Source organism: Rattus norvegicus, chromosome 8 (genome assembly GCF_021556685.1).
Source record: "Rattus norvegicus strain SHRSP/BbbUtx chromosome 8, alternate assembly SHRSP_T2T, whole genome shotgun sequence".
Lineage (NCBI taxonomy): Eukaryota > Metazoa > Chordata > Mammalia > Rodentia > Muridae > Rattus > Rattus norvegicus.
In genome coordinates, this window is record NC_141541.1 from 7,852,057 (window position 1) to 7,872,479 (window position 20,423).

Consider the following 20,423-nt stretch of genomic DNA (forward strand, 5'->3'; position numbering starts at 1 on the left):
GCAGGCAAGGAGATGACACCTTGAGCCCAGCAAGAGAGGTGTGTTGGGCTGCAGCACTACATCTCTCTCTCACACAACTTCTGATGTGCACTCATGTCATAGATGAAAGCAAAACACTGGGAAAGCAATTGCTACTTCCCTGCCTGTCCTGCTTCCAAGACTTTTCACCATTGCTGCCTCTGCTATGTCTACCTATCTAATCTCTAACTCTACAGCTAATTTTAGATCTCACATCCTCTCATCCTTACAGCTTGTCATGGTGATATTTTCCCTCACCTTGAGTGATTATATGTATTTGTATGTATATGTATAACTATTATATATATATATATATATATATCTCATATGCCTTTTCTTTAATTTTCAAGTAGACTGCATATCCTAGCTTTCCCAAAACAAAATTCTTTAATTAGGGTCTGTTCAGGCAGAGCATAGTATTAGAAGGTTTTAGGGTGAGATACATTTTGAATATTTTTCCTACAAGAATCATAACTATTCCTTATTAAAACATAATTTTCTCATTTAAGAGAAATAAACATAGTAAAACTGAAGTGATAGGCTGGCCATGAAGATTACATCATATAAAGCATCATGTCTGATGCTTGGGGCATAGAAGGGCTTCTAAAAATTGTGACTTTAATATTAATTAAAATACTTCTCAAACAGTTAAAAAGTACATTTTAGAAGCTAACCATAACAACTCTTGACATCCTAGACAATCGCACAGACATCCTAGAAAATTGTTCAGTAAAGAATATGTTAAGAATCCTAGGCATCATTTGCTAAATAATGCTTAAACCCAGTTGATGTGAGATAATATGGTTCCCTTACATCAAGCTTAGTCTAGAATCTGTCTCTTCTTCCACTTCTCTCTCTTTTTTCTTGCAATAGATTCTCATAGAGATCTACTTGCCTCTGTTTCCAATGCTGGAATCAAATGCATGCATCATGCTTGGCTTAACTTAGCTTCTTAAGCAGTGGTTTACTAGTGAACTAGTTTATAAATGAACACTATTTTTCTACCATCATTCCGTAGCTTGTAGACATCAATATAGAATATCTTCCTATTGTGTTAGAAATATATATATATATATATATATATATATATATATATATAAGTTTCATGTTCTCAGACTGACTTCTTACTTGTTGCATTATTGAGGATGCTCTCTAACCCTGATGATGTTGCCTCCCAAGTGCTAGAGTTACAGGCATGATCCACTATTCTTATATGATACACGGCTTGATTTTCAAGGTTTTTGATTAATCTGTTTATTTATTTTCACAAAAGTTGTTAGATGGATTTTAGCCCAAGTTTAGCATAAGATTTCTAACAATTTCCTAAATGTTTTAAAACATAGAAATCCTATCTTTAAAATATACTTCTACCATTTTGTACTAGATAGTCATGTGATCCAGAGTTCTTAGCATTCACATGTATAAAATCAAAAACATTGATCAATGTAAGGGAAAGGGTGTTACTACTTTCAGACTAGATTTTTCGTGTAAAAATATTCCAGCAATCCATCTCATTAATATAGATAAATGATGAAATTATAGCTATACTAAAATTGTTCTAAATATGAAGTTCTATATCATCTATAATATATAAATGTCTAATTTGTTTGTCTACCTTATATACCTGGGTTCACATAAAAAATGTTTCAGGTGAAAAGGAGTCTTGACAGGAAAAGTTTAGAGAGTTCTGATGTAGACTACTTTGGGAATGCTAGAAAGACATATGATAAGAATTCTCACATCTGAGATCTCAAGAGCTGCTTTTCCTTGATGTCTAGCTTTATTTGTCAACCTGCCTGCTACAACCAGAATCACTGGAAAAGAGACTCTCAATGAAGAATTGTCTAGATCAGGATTGTCTTAGTTGATATGGGAAGAACCAATTCTCTGAGGGCATCTCCATTTCATAGTGAGGGGCTGTGAACTGTCTAAGAGTGGGGCAGTTGAACTGAGCACACATGCAAGCAAACAGCATCCTTATATTTGTCTTTCTCGACTGTTACCTGCTTCTAGTAACTGCCTGTATTTGTGGTCAGTGTTAAACTGAAACCTGTAATTCTAAGAGGAATTAAGTGTCCTTTTGTCAGACTGTTTTGTCATAGTAACAGAAACAATGCTAAGATATTTTTTAAGTATAAAATCCTTGAGCTAGCACTTTTCTGAGTGCCTCTTTCCTTCATTGGCCCAGTAATTATTGTCTTCATTTTATCTTCCATTTGCTTTCCTTTGCTCAATTTAATTTGACTGATTAGTTGGAGAAACAACAATCTATTTAAAGTACACCTAATCTTTAGTAGGATCCCTTTGTAGTCTCTCTAATGATTCACAGATAATACATGGACATACTTGCTGCATTGTGTTCTCTTCTGTGGAGTATATTTGTTTCCAATTTTTGCTTGCCCAGTTCCCCTTGCCACATTGCTTCCATTGTGAGTTATAGAGTATAGTGTCAAATTAATTGTTTCATTTTGTCACATCATTAATTGTTAAACATATGATATAACCAGAACATGAAGAAAATACAAGATATAAGGGTCAGTTAAAATAGAATTTAGACTATCAAGCTTTATTTCTCCTATAAGCCTTTAAGAGTGTCACATGAAAATATGAAAAGAGCCTTCTGGTCTGAACAAATGCCCTGAGCAGACCTTGGACATTGGATCTGCACCCACTCCTAGAACACCCAGAGAAAGCCTGACTTCCAGGTGTACTGAAACACCTTGGATCACAGGAGAGGTCACAACATCTGCTCTAACACCTGTAGTAACTGTGTTCCCCAGGATCCAGGGACACAAGAACTCCAGCCCAGCCAGTGGTATGAGTTCTTTCCAGTCTGAACCTGAACCGCGAACAGACCTGGGGTCCTGGCTCTGCATCCACTCTTACAACAACCAGAAGAAGACCAATTTCCAGGTGCTCTGAAATGCTCAGAATCACAGGATCACAGAGGAAGCTTGATTCCCAGTAGATTGGACACAATCAGAAGCAATGGAGCACTGATGCACTCAAGATAACAGTTGATGCTACAACATTTTTTCCAACATACAACTTAACTGGGACACCCAAAGGAACCAAGGAAACTCAAATGGTGCCAGGCAGAGGCACGGGTTCCTTCCAGCTTACACCTGTGCCCAAAGTAAAACCAGGGTTTTAAACACCCTGAGAAAGCTTGACTCCCAGGAGCTTTGACACAACAGGATATCAGGAGCTTGGTCATACTGATGTTTTACAATACCAGAGGCAGCTAGACTCCCAGAAGCTCTGACATACCTAGGATCTCAGGATCCCAGAATTCCAGAATCATAGGATCACAGAGATAGTTGGACTCTGAGGAGTTCTGACACAACTAGCATCACAAAAGGCACAGGATCTTACTCAGAGACAGCAAGGGCAGGTAGCACTAGAGTTAACAAGATGGCAAGAGGCAATCTCAAGAACATAAGAAACAGAAACTAAGGCTACTAGGCATCATCAGAACCCAGTTTTCCTACTACATCAAGTCCTAGTTATCCCATCACACCAGAAAAGGAAGGCTTGTATTTAAAATTACATCTCATGATGATGATAGAGGACTTTAGGAATGACATAAATAACTCCCTTAAGGAAATAAAAGAGAACAGAGGTAAACAGGTAGAAGCCCTTAAAGAGGAAACATAAAAATCCCTTAAAGAATTAGAGAAAACACAACCAAACAGGTGAAGGAATTGAACAAAACTATCCAGGATCTAAAAATGGAAATAGAAACAATACAGAAATCAAAAAGGGAGACAGCTCTGGAGATAGAAAGCCTAAGAAAGAGATTAAGCAGATCTAAGCATCACCAACAGAATACAAGAGATAGAAGAGAGAATCTCAGGGACAGAAGATACCATAGAAAACATTGACACAACTGTCAAAGAAAATGCAACATGGAAAAAGCTCCTAACCCCAAACATCCAGGAAATACAGAACAGAATGAGAAGACCTAAGGATAATAGGTATAGAAGAGAGTGATTCCCAACTTAAAGGGCCAGTAAATATCTTCAATGAAATTACAGAAAACTTCCCTAACCTAAAGAAACAGATGACCATGTACACGCAAGAAGCCTTTAGAACTTGAAATAGGCTATGAATAGATCAGAAGAGAAACTCCTTCTGTCACATAATAATCAAAACACCAAATACACAAAACAAAAAAGACTATTAAAAGCAGTAAAGGAAAAAGGTCAAGTAATATATAAAGTAGACCTATCAGAATTACACCAGACTTCTCACCAGAGACTATGAAAGCAAGAAGATTCTGGTCAAATGTCATACAGAGCCTAAGAGAACACAAATGCCAGTCCAGGCTCTATACCCTGTAAAACACTTATTTAACATAAATAGAGAAACCAAGATAATCCATGACAAGACCAAATTTACATAATTTCTTCATACAAATCCAGCCCTACAAAGGATAAGGAATGGAAAACTCCAACACAAGGAGGGAAACAACACCCTAGAAAACTCAAGAAATTAATCTTCTCTCAAAAAGCCCAAAAGAAAATAGCCACACAACCATAATTCCAACTCTAACAACAAAATAACATGAAGCAATGGTCAATCTTCCTTAATATCTCCACATCAATGGACTCAATTCCCCAATAAAAAAAGATATAGACTAACTTACAGGATACATAAACAGGACCCAGCATTTTGCCGCATACAGGAAACACACATCAGTGACAAAGACAGACACTACCTCAGAGTAAAAGACGGGAAAAAATTTTTCCAAGTAAATTGCCCCAAGAAACAAGCTGGAGTAGTGTATTGGCTGGTTTTATGTGTCAACTTGACACAAGTTGGAGTTATCACAGAGAAAGGAGGTTCCCTTGAAGATCTCAACTAGTGATGAAGTGGGGAGGGTCCCTTGTGGGTAATACCATCCCTGGGCTGGTAGTATTTTGTTCTATAAGAAAGCAAACTGAGCAAACTAAAGGAAGCAATCCAGTAAGTAACATCTCTCCATGGCCTCTTCATCAGCTCCTGCTTCTGCCGTGTGTGAGTTCTAATCCTGAGTTTCTTTGGTGATGAACAGCAATGTGAATGTGTAAGCTAAATAAACCCTTTCCTCCTCACCTTGCTTCTTGGTCATGATGTTTGTGTAGGAATAGAAACTCTAAGACAAGTAACCATTCTAATGTTGAATAAAGTCAACTTTCAACCAAAAGTTATCAAAAAAGATAAGGAAGCACTTCATAATCATTAAAGGAAAACTACAAAGATGAACTTTCAATTCTCAACATCTATGCTCCAAATGTAAGGGCACCCACATTTGTAAAAGAAATTTTACTAAAGCTCAAAAGCACACATTGCACCAAACACAGTAATAGTGGGAGACTTCAACACCCCATTCTCATCAATGGACAGATCATGGAAACAGAAACTAAACAGAGACTATGAAACTGACAGAAATTAGGAACCAAATGGACTTAACAGATATCTATAGAACATTTCATCCTAAAACAAAAGAATGTACCTTTGTCTCAGCACCTCACAGTACCTTCTCCAAAACTGACCATATAATTGATCACAAAACAGGCCTCAACAGATACAAGAAGATTGAAATAATCTCATACATCCTATCAGATCTCCATGGACTAAGGTTGGTCTTCAATAATAACAAATTGACAGAAATCCCACATACACTTGGAAGCTGAACAATGCTCTACTCAATGATACCTTGGTCAAGGAAGAAATAAAGAAAGAAATTAAAGATGTTTTAGAATTAAATAAAAATGAAGGCACAACATATGCAAACTTATGGGACATAATGAAAGCAGTGGTAAGTAGAAAACTCATAGCTCTGAGTGCCTCCAAAACGACACTAGAGAGAATATACACTAGCAACTTGACACTACGCCTGAAAACTCTAGAACAAAAGGAAGCAAATACACCCAAGAGGAATAGTCAGTAGGAAATAATCAAACTCAGGGCTGAAATCAACCAAGTAGAAACAAAAAGAATTATATAAAGAATCAACAAAACCAGTAGCTGGTTCTTTGAGAAAAATCAACAAGATAGATAAAACCTTAGCCAGACTAACCAGAGGGCACAGAGACAGTATCCAAATTAACAAAATCAGAAATAACAACAGAAACCAAGGAAATTTAAAAAATTATCAAATTATACCACAAAAGCCAATATAAAACAAAACTGGAAGATCTGGATGAAATGGATAATTTTTTTGATAGATACCAGGTACCAAAGTTAAATTAGGATCAGATAAACTGTCTAAACAGTCCCATAACCCCTAAAGAAATTAAAGGAGTCATTAAAAGTCTCCCTACCAAAAACACCCCAGACTGGATTAAACCCCAGTTTAGTGCAGAATCCTATCAAACCTTAAAAAGAGACCTAATACCACTACTCTTCAAACTATTCCACAAAATTGGAACAGGATGGATAATATCCAATTTGTTTTATGAAGCCACAATTATACTTTTACCTAAATAATATCATGACCCAACAAAGAAAGAGAACTTCAGACCAATTTCCCTTATGAATATATATGAAAAAATAGTCAATAAAATTCTTCCAAACTGAATCCAAGACCACATCAAAGTGATCTCCCATCATGATCAAATAGAGTTCATCTTACAGATGCAGGGATGGTTCAATATACATGAATCCATCAATGTAAAACAATATATAAACTAACTAAGAAAAAGATGCTGAGAAAGCATTTGACAAAATTTAGCACCCCTTCATGATAAAAGTCTTGGAATTATCAGGAATTCAAGACCCACATCTAAACATAGTATAAGCAATATACATTAAAACAGTAGCCATCATCAAACTAAATGGAGGGAAACGAAATAACCCCAATAAAATCAGGGACTAGGCAAGACTGTCCACTCTCTCCCTACTTATTGAATATAGTACTTAAAATCCTAGCCAGAGAAATCAGACAACAAAAGGGGCCCAAAGGAATACAAATTGAAAAGGAAGAAGTCAAATTATCACCATTTGCAGTTGGTATGATAGTATACTTAAGTGATCCCAAAAATTCCACCAAAGAACTCCTAAATCTGATTAAAAAAAAACTTCAGAAAAGTGGTTGGGTATTAAATTAACTCTAACGAATCCATAGCCTTCTTCTACCCAAAGGACAAACAGGTTAAGAATGAAATTAGGAAAACTATACCCTTCACAATAGTCTCAAATAATATAAAATACCTTGGTCTGACTTTAGCCAGCAAGTGAAAGATCTGTATGACAAGAAATTCAAATATTTGAGGAAGTAAATCAAAAAAGATCTCAGAAGATGGAAACCTCCCTTTTTTTTGGCAAAAATGGCCATTTTGCCAAAATCAATCTACAGATTTAGTACATTCCCATCAAAATTCCAATTCAATTCTTCACAGAGTTGGAACAAGCAATTTGCAGATTCAGTTGGAATAATAAAAAGCCCAGGATAGCAAAAACTATTCTCAACAATAAAAGAACTTCTGGGGGGAAATGACTTCAAGCTGTATTACAGAGCAATAGTGATAAAAATTGTATGGTATTTTTACAGAGACAAGCAGGTAGATCAATGGAATAGAATCGAAGCCCTAGAAGTGAGCTCACCCTGATCTTTGACAAAGGAGCTAAAACTATGCAGTGAAAAAATGACAGTATTTTCAACAAATGGTGCTGATTCAAATAGAGATCAGCATGCAGAAGCATGTAAAATTGATCCATTCTAATCTGCTTGTACAAGCTCAAGTCCAAGTGAATCAAGAACCTTCACATAAAACCAAATACAAAAAGTCATAGAAAATAAAGGGGAGAAGAGTCTCAAACACACGGGCAAATGAGCCAATTTCCTGAACAGAACACCAATAACTTATGCTCTAAGATCAACAATAGACCAGTTGGACCTCATAAAATTTCAAAGCTTCTATAAGGCATAGGACACTGTCAATAGGACAAAACATCATCCAACAGATTAGGAAAAGATCTTTACCAATCCTACATCCCATAGCGGGCTAATAACTACTATACACAAAGAGCTCAAGAAGTTAGACTCCAGAGAATCAAATAAGCCTTTTAAAAATTGGTTATAGAGCTAAACAAAGAAATCTCAATTGAATATTGAATGGTTGAGAAGCACTTAAAGAAATGTTCAACGTCCTTCCTTATCAGGGAAATGAAAATCAAAACAATCCTGAGATTTCACTGCACACCGGTAAGAATGACAAAGATCATAAACTCAGGTGACAACAGATACTGCTGAGGATATGGAGAAAGAGAAACACTTCTCCTCTGTTTTTGGTATTGCAAGGTGATAAAACTACTTTGGAAATCAGTCTAGATGTTCCTCAGAAAATTGAACCTGAGGTCCCAGCTATAGTACTCCTGGGTATAGATATTTATTGGGTATTTTGCCCAAAAAAGGCTTCAACATATAACAAGGAGACATGCTCCATTCTGTTCATAGCAGCTTTATTAAAATAGCTGGAAGCTGGACAGAACCCAGATGTCCCTCAACAGAGGAATAGATAGAGAAAATATGGTACTTTTCCACAATGGAGTACTATTCAGCTATTAAAACAATGACATCATGAAATCTTCGGCGAATGGATGGAACTATAAAATATCATCCTTAGTGAGGTAACCTAATCACAAAACACACACATGATATGTACTCACTGATAAATGGATATTAGCACAAATGCTCAGAATACCTAAGATACAATTCACAGACCACATATAGTTCAAGAAGAAGATTGATCAAGCTGTGGATGCTTCAGGAGTTCTTAAAAGGGGGAACAAAATACTCATGGGAGGAAATACAGAGATAAAGTGTGGAGCAGAGACTGAAGAAAAGGCAATCCAGAGACTACTGCACATGGGGATCCATCCCACATGCAGTCACTAAACCTAGACACTATTGGGGATGCCAAGAGGTACATGTTAACAGGAGCCTGATATATCTGACTCCTGAGAGGCTCTGCCTGACCCCCATAAATACAGAGGAGAATGCTCGCAGTCAATCATTGTACTGAGAATGGGGTTCACAGTGGAAGAGTTAGAGAAAGAACTGAGGTAGCTGAGGTTTGGAATCCCATAGGAACAACAATAATATCAATCAACCAGATACCCGAGAGCTCCCAGGGACTAAACCACAAATCAAAGAGTACACATGGAGCAACCCTTGGCTCCAGGAGCACATGTAGCAGAGGATGGTATTGTTGGGCATCAATGGGAAGAGAGCCCATTAGCCCTGTGAAGGCTTGAAGTTCCAGTGTTGGGGTATGGCATGGCAGGGAGGAAGGAGGGAGTTGGTGAGTTGGTGGGTGGCTTAGCACCTTCCTGGATACACGGAGTATGTGTGTGGTACAGGGTTTCTTGAGGGAAAACCAGGAAGGGGGACAACTTTTGAAATTTAGATATAGAAAATATCCAAGAAAAAAAGTTTTATGTTTTGTTTAGTTACAGCTTACCTTTCGAGGTCCTGTGCTTTTTAGTTCAAACACATCCATTGTGTAATTAACTCTACGTCCATAATGGTCAAATTGAACATTCCCAGTCAGCCCTTGAATTCGAACCTATGAAGGACAAGGAAAACACACATACACTCATTAAGAGCTTCATTTAAGAGACTCTGTCACTGCTAGTCTAAGGACTATTAATAGCTGTGTAATTAAACGTTACAATTAACTCTCTGGAATGTCATTGGATGCTTGAGCTACCGAGATGGAATCTTGACAAGGGATATGAAAGGATATTAAAAGTTATTTTGTTCTATACCTAGATGGTTTTTTTGTATTACAAAATTTTATTTTAAGTAACATAATTCTTTTCCAATATTAAAATATCATTTATAGAATAGAAATTTTAATTGCTTAGAGTCAAGCTTCATTTTTTTTCTGTATATTCTCACAGCAGATTATGTACCTAGGGTTCCTATGACAGATTGTATTCTTTGCGCTAATGTTGAATTAACATATAAAAAGCTAAAAATACATCATTTAAAATATCCATGCATATTGGATTCCAAATTATCTTTTGATTCCCATTAATTTTACTTATGCCTTGAATTCATCACATTTCAGAGGAATTGATAACTTTAAGAAACACCAGTTTTGCAATATATATTGTTTGTATTGGTATAAAAGAATAAAATTATTCATTTAATTTAAAGTTGAAGATGCATTGAAGCAGTCCGTACCTCTGCCAAACATTTCTCCTCCTTCTTTTACAAGTTAGGTTTATATTTCCTGGACTCCTTATGGATAATGAGGGTAATGGCTCTTTCTGGTGTAAGTTGTAAACAGGTATGAGAACCATTATTGAAATAAAGCATTCAAATGTCATTTCAAAACTTTCCCAGAGCAACCTGTTTACTCAAAATTGGCAGCTGCTCTGTCATGCTGCGTCCTTGAGTGATTTTATGGAATACTGGGCTATTGCTAACCAAGTGTGTCTACACTGAGCAACTTCACTGTTTTAGATTTTTATGGATTTGTTGTGTTATCTTGACTACACATCTATATAAGGAATAACCATTTCCATTCTATCTAAAATGTTTTGATACTGCTAAATGCTTGCTATATTAACATGAAAATTATAATAGACATTAATAATCAGATGGATTAGTCTGCTTTTTAACATATCATTCTTATAAAAGATCATGAAATAAAGCAAAATTATGAGTTACCTGCTTCAGTGTCCTCTCCATGTCAATTCCCTGGCCCCAGGGAGCAGCAGGGTTTGCCAGACAGTCCCCAGCATTTCCTCTCCTTGAAATATCAATTTTCTGTCTTCTGAGACTTCGGAAAGTTTCAGCCATCACCAGGACTCCATCATAAGTGAGAGCAGAGGTGTACTAAGCAAGTTAAAATGTTTAGAAAAACAAATATTAAATTCTAGAACAATGAGCAATCTGGGACCTCTGTACTCTTATGACAAAAACTCCATTGTTCTCAAAAGCTAGCATGATACTAATAATTAATTGAAATTGGTTTTGGAAATGTCTTGTTTTTTCTTGCTTGAACACAAAGTCTGCATGCCACAACATATTGCTCTAATTTTAAAGGAGAAAATAAACTCTGAAAATAGAGACCCTAAAGGACAATTTTCTATCATCTGTAAGAATAGCAGCCTTGGGTTGGGACTTTATGTTGCATTTCAGTATAAACAGGGGGAGAATGGAAACTACAGTTTGTATCCATTCAGCATTGCAGTGGCTTAGCTCCAGGAGGGCTGTATTTTCTTTCCTTCCCAAATGCCTAGCAGTGTTCTCAGAGATTTTCTTTGCATTCATTGATGTGAAATATTTATGTTTATTTGTGGCAGAACCTTCCCCTAATGAGTAAAGATTTGTAGGGACCAATCACTGGGAAATGAGTAGGCAGGACTTACGGGTTGGAGAGGAGACTAGAAGAGATTGGAAAAGGTGACTTATTTTTGTACAGGGAGAGCTTAGAGGGAAAATGTAACTAAGAGGCCCCGGTTTAGGTGGCGAGTCTGCCATGATTCACCACAAGAGAAGTTTAACTTAGAATGGATTACAAAATTAGGATGCTAGTTGCTGTGCTCAGTGATTGTGTTGCCTGTTGGTTCTAAACTAAGTTTGTGTGACTGTTTTCCTTCACAAGGTGACTCAGCTAGGTTCCAGAGGGAAAGGTACAGTGGCAAAGCGTGGATTTGCAAGAAGTGCAAACCAGTTAGTTATGTGAATTTGGATGCTTGGAGCTGGCAGCACAGTGACTACTATGAGAACTTAGCAAGCCGGGTGTAGAGATTTTGGAGCTCCAGGTCAGAGAGTCTGCCCAGATGAGAACAGGTCAGGCCAGCCAGTCTGCCAGCTGGCCATAGTATGATGTTTTTTGTTTGTTTTTTTATTTCACACAATAGACAGTGCACAATGTGAGGCTAAAATCCTCCCAGAGGAATTATGTTTGTTATTGAGAAATGTAATGCTAGTGATACCAACTATTTTATTTAACTCTAACAGGTTTTGTATTTATCGTCTACTGAATGTGCTCAATTTGATGGACTAACCATTGGTCTAACTTTCCATCCCAGTATCAATGTAGATATACAAAGTATAAACCATCTGTGTTTTGATGACCATCCATCTATCTCTTAAAGAAAAGAGTGAGGCCCTGGGCAAGATTATTAACATAAAGCAGGAAGTGAGGGAAGATGAATAGGAAAATATGATTTGGGGTAAATTTTGGTGATGCTTGATTAGAAACTTATCAAACACATGGGTGATAGGACATAGTATTCATCAACTACTAGTCATGACAATAACTGCATTATTTGTTTGAGGAATTCCATATGATTAACACTTTCTACATGTGCATCAGAGCAGATTTGTGGCATGGAAGCAGGGGATTAACTTCTTGGTTTTTTTGTTTGTTTGTTTTGTTTTTGTTTTAATTTTTTTGTTTTGTTTTGGTTTTGCCTGCAAATAAAGAAAATCCATTTGGAATTGTGAATGTAGAAACTAAACAGAGGTAATATGATTTGTGCATTGAAGAGCTAGCATTTCAAGGAAGAGAACACCTAAAAATACATGAATTACAAGAAAGCACTGTTAAGTGGTAGAGAAACTGAACATGAGTCTTATATTAAAAGAATGTATAAAGGTCATGTAAACTAAGAGAGTTGCTAAGTGAGCACCCACCATACAATACAACAGATGTAAGCAAAGGCCCATGCCCCCTAAATTAGGATGGAGTAGCTGAAGGAAAAGAAACAAAGTGCTACACTAATCATTAATGTACCTTCTGTCTTCCTTGAGCCAACATGTCTCTAAGTAGAAAAATCCTCTAAAGTCATCTTCTTCCAAGGCAAGAAAATAGAAAAGAGAAATAAAGACATTTTCCCAAAGACCAAAGGACAAATGACAAAATGTACTGCTGGTGCGCCAGTATTAAGACATAAAAAAAGAAAAAAACGTATTGATCTTTTTTCCCAAGCAGGGAGAACGAAGCTGAGGGAAAATGAAAAAAAAAAGACAAATTTCCTGAAGATAAAGGAAAGGGTGTTGTACAGTGGTGTACAGTGCAAAGCAAACAGCCAGCTGGAGAAGCAAAGGTCAGAAGTTTAATAGGGCCCAAGAGCTGACAGAAGCTTGGAGTTTAAACTGGCTTTACCTTGTCAAAAGCTCCAACTCTTTCTCATGTGCTTTATTGTAGTACAGTATAGAAAAACATATATATATAGACACCCAGATTTCAGATAACATGTAGAAAACAAATATTATATAAAAATTTAATTGGTAAGCAGCTTTAAAACTACTTAGCTAGGAGTTATTTTCTGTCCTACCCATCATTCAGAATGAAGAGGCACATTCTGCATCTCTACATTTGTAGGCATAAGAGTAAACAGACAGAGGGAGAGGCAAAGATTAAAACAGAGACTTAAGGAACACCCATTTAGAGCCTGCCCCACATGTGGCCCATACATATACAGCCACCCAATTAGACAAGATGGATGAAGCAAAGAAGTGCAGACCGACAGGAGCCGGATGTAGATCGCTCCTGAGAGACACAGCCAGAATACAGCAAATACAGAGGCGAATGCCAGCAGCAAACCACTGAACTGAGAATAGGTCCCCTATTGAAGGAATCAGAGAAAGAACTGGAAGAGCTTGAAGGGGCTCGAGACCCCAAAAGTACAACAATGCCAAGCAACCAGAGCTTCCAGGGACTAAGCCACTACCTAAAGACTATACATGGACTGACCCTGGACTCTGACCCCATAGGTAGCAATGAATATCCTAGTAAGAGCACCAGTGGAAGGGGAAGCCCTGGGTCCTGCTAAGACTGAACCCCCAGTGAACTAGTCTATGGGGGGAGGGCGGCAATGGGGGGAGGGTTGGGAGGGGAACACCCATAAGGAAGGGGAGGGGGGAGGGGGATGTTTGCCCGGAAACCGGGAAAGGGAATAACACTTGAAATGTATATAAGAAATACTCAAGTTAATAAAAAAAAAAAAAAGAGTAAACAGACAGAATTCGTGTGCAGTAGAGGAAAATGCACTTCGAAAGGAAAGAACTAAAATAAATTCAAGTCATGCTATTCCTAATTTTATAGAATATAAAATATATAAGTTACAGAGCACAAAGCAGAAAAATAAAAATTAATTGTTTACTGTAGTTGTTGTGAAACTGGCTATTCATCACTACCCAACAAGCTGACTGCAGAACCCACTGGCTAAGAAATGTGAGAATGTGAAGATTGATCCTGTGTGGTCCTTACAGGAGTTTCCAGGAGACAAATACTAATTATGGTAAGTCCTGGTTGATAGAGGAAGATCACGGAGAAGGTGGAACTTGAAATAAATTTTGGAATAAAGTTGGAATAAATGGATATTTCAGATAAAGGTGAAAGACTGTGGAGGTAACAGCTACACTTGGTGACTGACACCTATACTTGGTGACATTGACTAAAGAGCGCAGCTATATTTAGCTGGAGCAACAGGAAAGTAACAAGAGTCATGAAATCAAAAGAACATTTGTTTTCATATTTCATTAATATTAGTAATTATTATTTCTTTTACTAAAAGAAAATGATGAGATCAGAGGTTATGTGTTAATTCTTGGGTTACACATTAACCAACTGAAATACAGTTCAGTTAATTATATACAAATCTCACCATTTATGAACTCTTGTTTTGAAGTTCATTACTTATTAACATTTATTTACAATCTCCAAATCAATACTTAACTGATACTTTTGAGGGGAATTATAGGCATATACAGAGTAGTGGAACATTCAATTCAGTCAATATGCAAAGTTCCTTCTCTAGTTAAATAAATAGAGACTACAATTTTTTGTTTCTGTTCTCATGATATAAACAAGTACAGTTTTTTGTTGCTCAGGAGGTGCAATTTTACCCAAATTTGTGCTTTTGACAGGTTATTTTAGAGCTTAAAATGATCTGAAACATAGCATTGATTGCTGCCTAATGGGCATAATGTGAGAAGGCACTGGTGCTTCTGACATATATATATATTTATTAATTTATATATATTTATATACATATATATATATATAAAATTTCCTTTGAGGAGTGGCTTTAGGTCAATGCTAAGGAAGAAAAATAACTAAAATGAATAAAACAATGTGTTAATTAATTGACAGAAGATCGCAACTAGAAGTCTTCATAAAGCAATCTTACATTCCTTTTTAAGAACAATGACTTAATATTTGTATCACTTATTCTTTTTTTTTTTTTCGGAGCTGGGGACCGAACCCAGGGCCTTGCACTTGCTAGGCAAGTGCTCTACCACTGAGCTAAATCCCCAACCCCTGTATCACTTATTCTTGAGTAAGGTTTTCAGAATATAATCACAGAGGGTAAAAATGTATATTAAATGGGAAGATGTGATAGGAAATGTCTAGCAGCCAGGGACATGTTCCTTCAGGTTTCCATATGTGCCCCGGAGGTGACCCTGAGCCATATCTCTCTGCACCCCAATTCCATTGGAGAGAGTTGGTCTCCAAGGAGTGCTAACACACCTAAGGCCACAGGCTTACAGACTCACAAAAGGGACAGGCTACAGTCAGAGACAAAAAGACCAGATAACACTAGAGATAACAAGATGGTGAGAGGTAAGCACCAGAATATAAGCAACAAAAACCAAGGCCACTTGACATCATCAGAACCCAGTTCTCCCACCACAGCAAGTCCTGGATACCCCAACATACCAGATACATCTCATGATGATGAGAGAAGACTATAAGAAGGACTTAAAATAACTCCATTAAAGAAATACAGGAGAAAACAAGTAAACAGATAGATGCCCATAAAGAAGAAACATAAAAATTCCATAAAGAATTACAGGAAAAACAACCAAACAGGTGAAGGAATTCAACAAAACAATCCAGGATCTAAAAATAGAAATAGAAACAATAAAGAAATCACAAAGAGAGACAATCCTGGAGGTAGATAACCTAGGAAAGGGATCAGGAGTCATAGATACAAGCATCACCAACAGACTACAAGAGAGAGAAAAGATAATCTAAGGTGGAGAAGATACCATAGAAAACATTGACACAACAAAGAAAATTTTTAAAAAAATGCAAAATGCAAAAAAAGTTCCTAATCAAAAACATTCAGGAAATCCAGGACACAAAATGAGAAGACTAAATCTAAGAATAATAGGTATGACCGAGAGCAAAGCTTCCCAATTTAAAGGGCCAGTAAATATCTTCAACATGATTATAGAAGAAAACTTCCCTAACCTAAAGAAAGAGATGCCCATAAATATACAAGAAGCCTACAGAACTTCAAATAAAATAGACCAGAAAAGAAATTCCTTCCATTACATAATAATCAAAACACCAAATGCGCAAAACAAGGAAAGAATACTAAAGTAGTAAAGGAAAAAGGTCAAGTAACATATAATGGCATGTCTATCAGAATCACACCAGACATCTCAACAGAGACTCTAAAAGCTGGATACACTGAATCTAATAAAAGAAAAAGTGAAGAAGAGCCTTGAACACCTGAGCATAGGGGGAAATTTCCTGAACAGAACACCAGTGGCTTATGCTCTAAGATCAAAAATTGACAAATGGGCCCTTGTAAAATTGCAAAGCTTCTGTAAGGCAAATGACACTGTCAATAGGACCAAACAGCAACCAACAGATTGGGAAAGGATCCTTAACAATCCTACATTCCATAGAGGGTTAATATCAAATATATACAAAGAACTCAAATTAGATTCCAGAGAATCAAATAACCCTATTAAAAATTGAATACAGAGCTAAGCAAAGAATTCTCAACTGAGGAATATCCAATGGCTAAGCAGCACCTAAAGAAATGTTCAACATCTTTAGTCACCAGGGAAATGCAAATCAAAACAACCCTGAGATTCCACCTTACAGTAGTCAGAATGGTTAACTAAGACCAAAAACCCAGGTGACATCAGATGCTGGCAAGGGTGTGGAAAAAGAAATTGTGGAAAAATCCCATTGCTGGTGGGATTGCAAGCTGGTACAACTACTCTGGAAATCAATTTGGGGTTTCCTTAGAAAATTGGGCATAGTACTACCTGAGAAACCATCTATACTTCCCCTGGGAATATACCCAAAGATGCTCCAACTTATAGCAAGGAAACATGCTCCACTATGTTCATAGCAGCCTTATTTAATAGCCAGAAACTGGAAAGAACCTAGATGTCCCTCAACAGAGGAATGGATACAGAAAATGTGATGTATTTCCACTATGGAGTACCACTCAGCTATTAAAAACAATGACTTCAAAAATACTCAGCTAATGGATGGATCTAGAAAATAGCATCCTTAGGGTAATTCAAGCATTTGGGCTAATAGCCACTTATCAGTGAGTGCATACCATGTATGTCTTTCTGTGTTTGGGTTAGCTCACTCAGGATGATATTTTCCAGTTTCAGCATTTGCCTACGAATTTCATAAAGTCGTTTTTGATAGCTGAGTAATATTCCATTGTGTAGATGTACCACATTTTCTGTATCCATTCCTCTGTTGAAGGGCATCTGGGTTCTTTCCAGCTTCTGGCTATTATAAATAAGGCTGCAATGAACATAGTGGAGCACGTGTCTTTTTTATATGTTGGGGCATCTTTTGGGTATATGCCCAAGAGAGGTATAGCTGGATCCTCAGGCAGTTCAATGTCCAATTTTCTGAGGATCCTCCAGACTGATTTCCAGAATGGTTGTACCAGTTTGCAATCCCACCAACAATGGAGGAGTGTTCCTAAATGCCTAGAACAAATGAAACTCAAGACAGATGATCAAAATGTGAATGGTTCACTCCTTCTTTAAAAGGGGAACAAGAATACCCTTGGCAGGGAAGAGAGAGGCAAAGATTAAAACAGAGACTGAAGGAACACCCATTCAGAGTCTGCCCCACATGTGGCCCATGCATATACAGCCATCCAATTAGACAAGATGGATGAAGCAAAGAAGTGCAGACCGACAGGAGCCGGATGTAGATCGCTCCTGAGAGACACAGTCAGAATACAGCAAATACAGAGGCGAATGCCAACAGCAAACCACTGAACTGAGAATAGGACCCCCGTTGAAGGAATCAGAGAAAGAACTGGAAGATCTTGAAGGGGCTCGAGACCCCATATGTACAACAATGCTAAGCAACCAGAGCTTCCAGGGACTAAGCCACTACCTAAAGACTATACATGGACTGACCCTGGACTCTGACCTCATAGGTAGCAATGAATATCCTAGTAAGAGCACCAGTGGAAGGGGAAGCCCTGGGTCCTGCTAAGACTGAACCCCCAGTGAACTAGACTGTTGGGGGGAGGGGGACAATGGGGGGAGGGTGGGGAGGGGAACACCGATAAGAAAGGGGAGGGGGGAGGGGGATGTTTGCCCAGAAACTGGGAAAGGGTATAACACTCGAAATGTATATAAGAAATACTCAAGTTAATAATAATAATAAAAAAAGAAATGGAAAAAAAAACTTTATACAACAACAACAAAAAACAAAAAAAAGAAAATAGCATCCTGAGTGATGTAACCCAGTCACACAAGAACACACGTGGTATGCACTCACTGTTAAGTGGATATTGCCAACAAGCTTTTAATACCCATGATACAACTCACAAATCATTTGAAGCCCAACAAGAAGAAAGGCCAAAAGTGTGGATTCCTTAGTCCAACTAAGGAGAAACAAAATAATCTCAGGAGGTAGAGGGTAGGAGGTACTTGGGAGGAAAAAGAGGAGAAAGGGAGAAAGTGGGCAGAATCAGATATGGGAAGAGATGTACAGGGAGTCAGGAAATTGAATAGACATGTATAACAATGAAAGATGGAAAACTGGTGTAGCCAAAAGAAAGTACCAATTGGCAGGAAAGCAAGAGGATCCCAGGACCGAATAGTGGTGACATTAGCTGAAACAGCCAACACAGAGGAGATAGAACTTGTAGAGTTTATTTAGAAGTTGGACACAGCCGCTGGTTGAGGGATGAGGCCACACACCCAACTCCAATATTTTACCCCAGATTGCTCCTGTCAAAAGGAAATACTGGGGTAAAGAGTGGAGCAGAGACTGAAGGAAAGGCCATCAAGAAATTGCCCCACCTTTGATCCATCCCATATGCAGACACCAAACCCGGACATTATTGCTAATGCCAAGAAGTGCTTGCTGACAGGAGCCTGATATAGCTGTCTCCTGAGAGGCTCTGCCAGAGCCTGACCAATACAGATGAGGATGCTCGTAGCCAGCCATTGAACTGAGTACAGGGACCTCAATGGAGAAGTTAGCAGAATGACTGAAGGAGCTGAAGGAGTTTGATATCCCATACGAAGAGCAATAATATCATCCAACCAAAGCCCCCCCCCCCCCCAGAGTTCTCATGGACTAAATCACCAACGAAAGAGTTAACATAAAGGGAGCCATGTCTTCAGCTGTAATGTAACAAGGGATGGTTTCATCTGGCATCAATCAGAGGGGAGGCCCTTGGTCCTGTGAACTGTCAATGCCCCAATGTAGGTGGGTGCTAGGGTGCTTAGACAGGACTGCATGGGTAGGTTGGGGAGCGTTCTCCTAGAAGAAGCATGGGGAAGGGGTTTGGAAAAGGAAATTGGGAAAGGGGATAACATTTGAAATGTAAATAAATAAAAGAAGCAATAAAAATGGTAATATGCATATTAAATATCTAAGTGCCCAGAATCATACTTAGGTCTGTGTAAACTTTTTTTCTTTCTTTAAATTTTATTCTTCTTGGATATTTTTATGTATTTACATTCCAAATGTTGTTGCCCTTCCCCTTTCCGCTGCTTCTATGCAGATGTTACCACTCTCGCCCATCCATTCCTACCTCAATGCCCTGGCCTTCCCCTACATTGAAGAAATGAGACTTTACAGGGCCAAGGGCTCTTCGTCCTATTGATGATAGACAATGCTATCCTCTGGTCCATACATTGCAAGAGTCATGGATCCCTTCAAGTGTATTCATTGGTTGGTTGTTTAGTCCCAGTGAAATTTCATCCTGTGCCAATGAGTTGTAGGCTCTTTCCCACTTTCTCTTCTATTAGATTCAGTAAATCTTGTTTTTTTTTCTCCATCTTTATTAAATTGGATATCTATTTACATTTCAATTGTTATTCCCTTTCCCGGTTTCCAGGCCACCATCCTACTAACCCCTCCCACTCCCCTTCTAGATGGGTGTTCCCCTCCCAATCCTTCCCCCATTACCACCCTCCACCCAACAATCCCATTCACTGGGGGTTCAGTCTTGGCACGACAAAGGGCTTCCCCTTCCACGTACTAGGCTTACTAACCCTTACTAGGCTATTCATTGCTACCTATGCAGTTGGAGCACAGGGTCAGTCCATGTATAGTCTTTGGGTAGTGGCTTAGTCCCTGGAAGCCCTGGTTGGTTGGCATTGTTGTTCATATGGGGTCTCAAGCCAACTTCAAGCTCTTTCAGTCCTT

At 38.0% G+C, this 20,423-nt stretch overlaps 1 protein-coding gene across 6 annotated transcripts in view; it reads right to left on the reverse strand.

The window, feature by feature from the left end:
- The window catches only part of Gria4 (glutamate ionotropic receptor AMPA type subunit 4), a 454,905-nt gene that overhangs the window by 85,162 nt on the left and 349,320 nt on the right, over positions 1–20,423 (reverse strand). For all 6 annotated transcript variants that reach the window (XM_087560749.1, XM_087560747.1, XM_087560748.1 and 3 more), the window contains 2 exon segments: positions 10,685–10,852; positions 9,468–9,572 (listed from right to left, as the gene is read on the reverse strand). In XM_087560749.1, coding sequence (XP_087416875.1) covers positions 9,468–9,572; positions 10,685–10,852 — 273 coding nt within the window.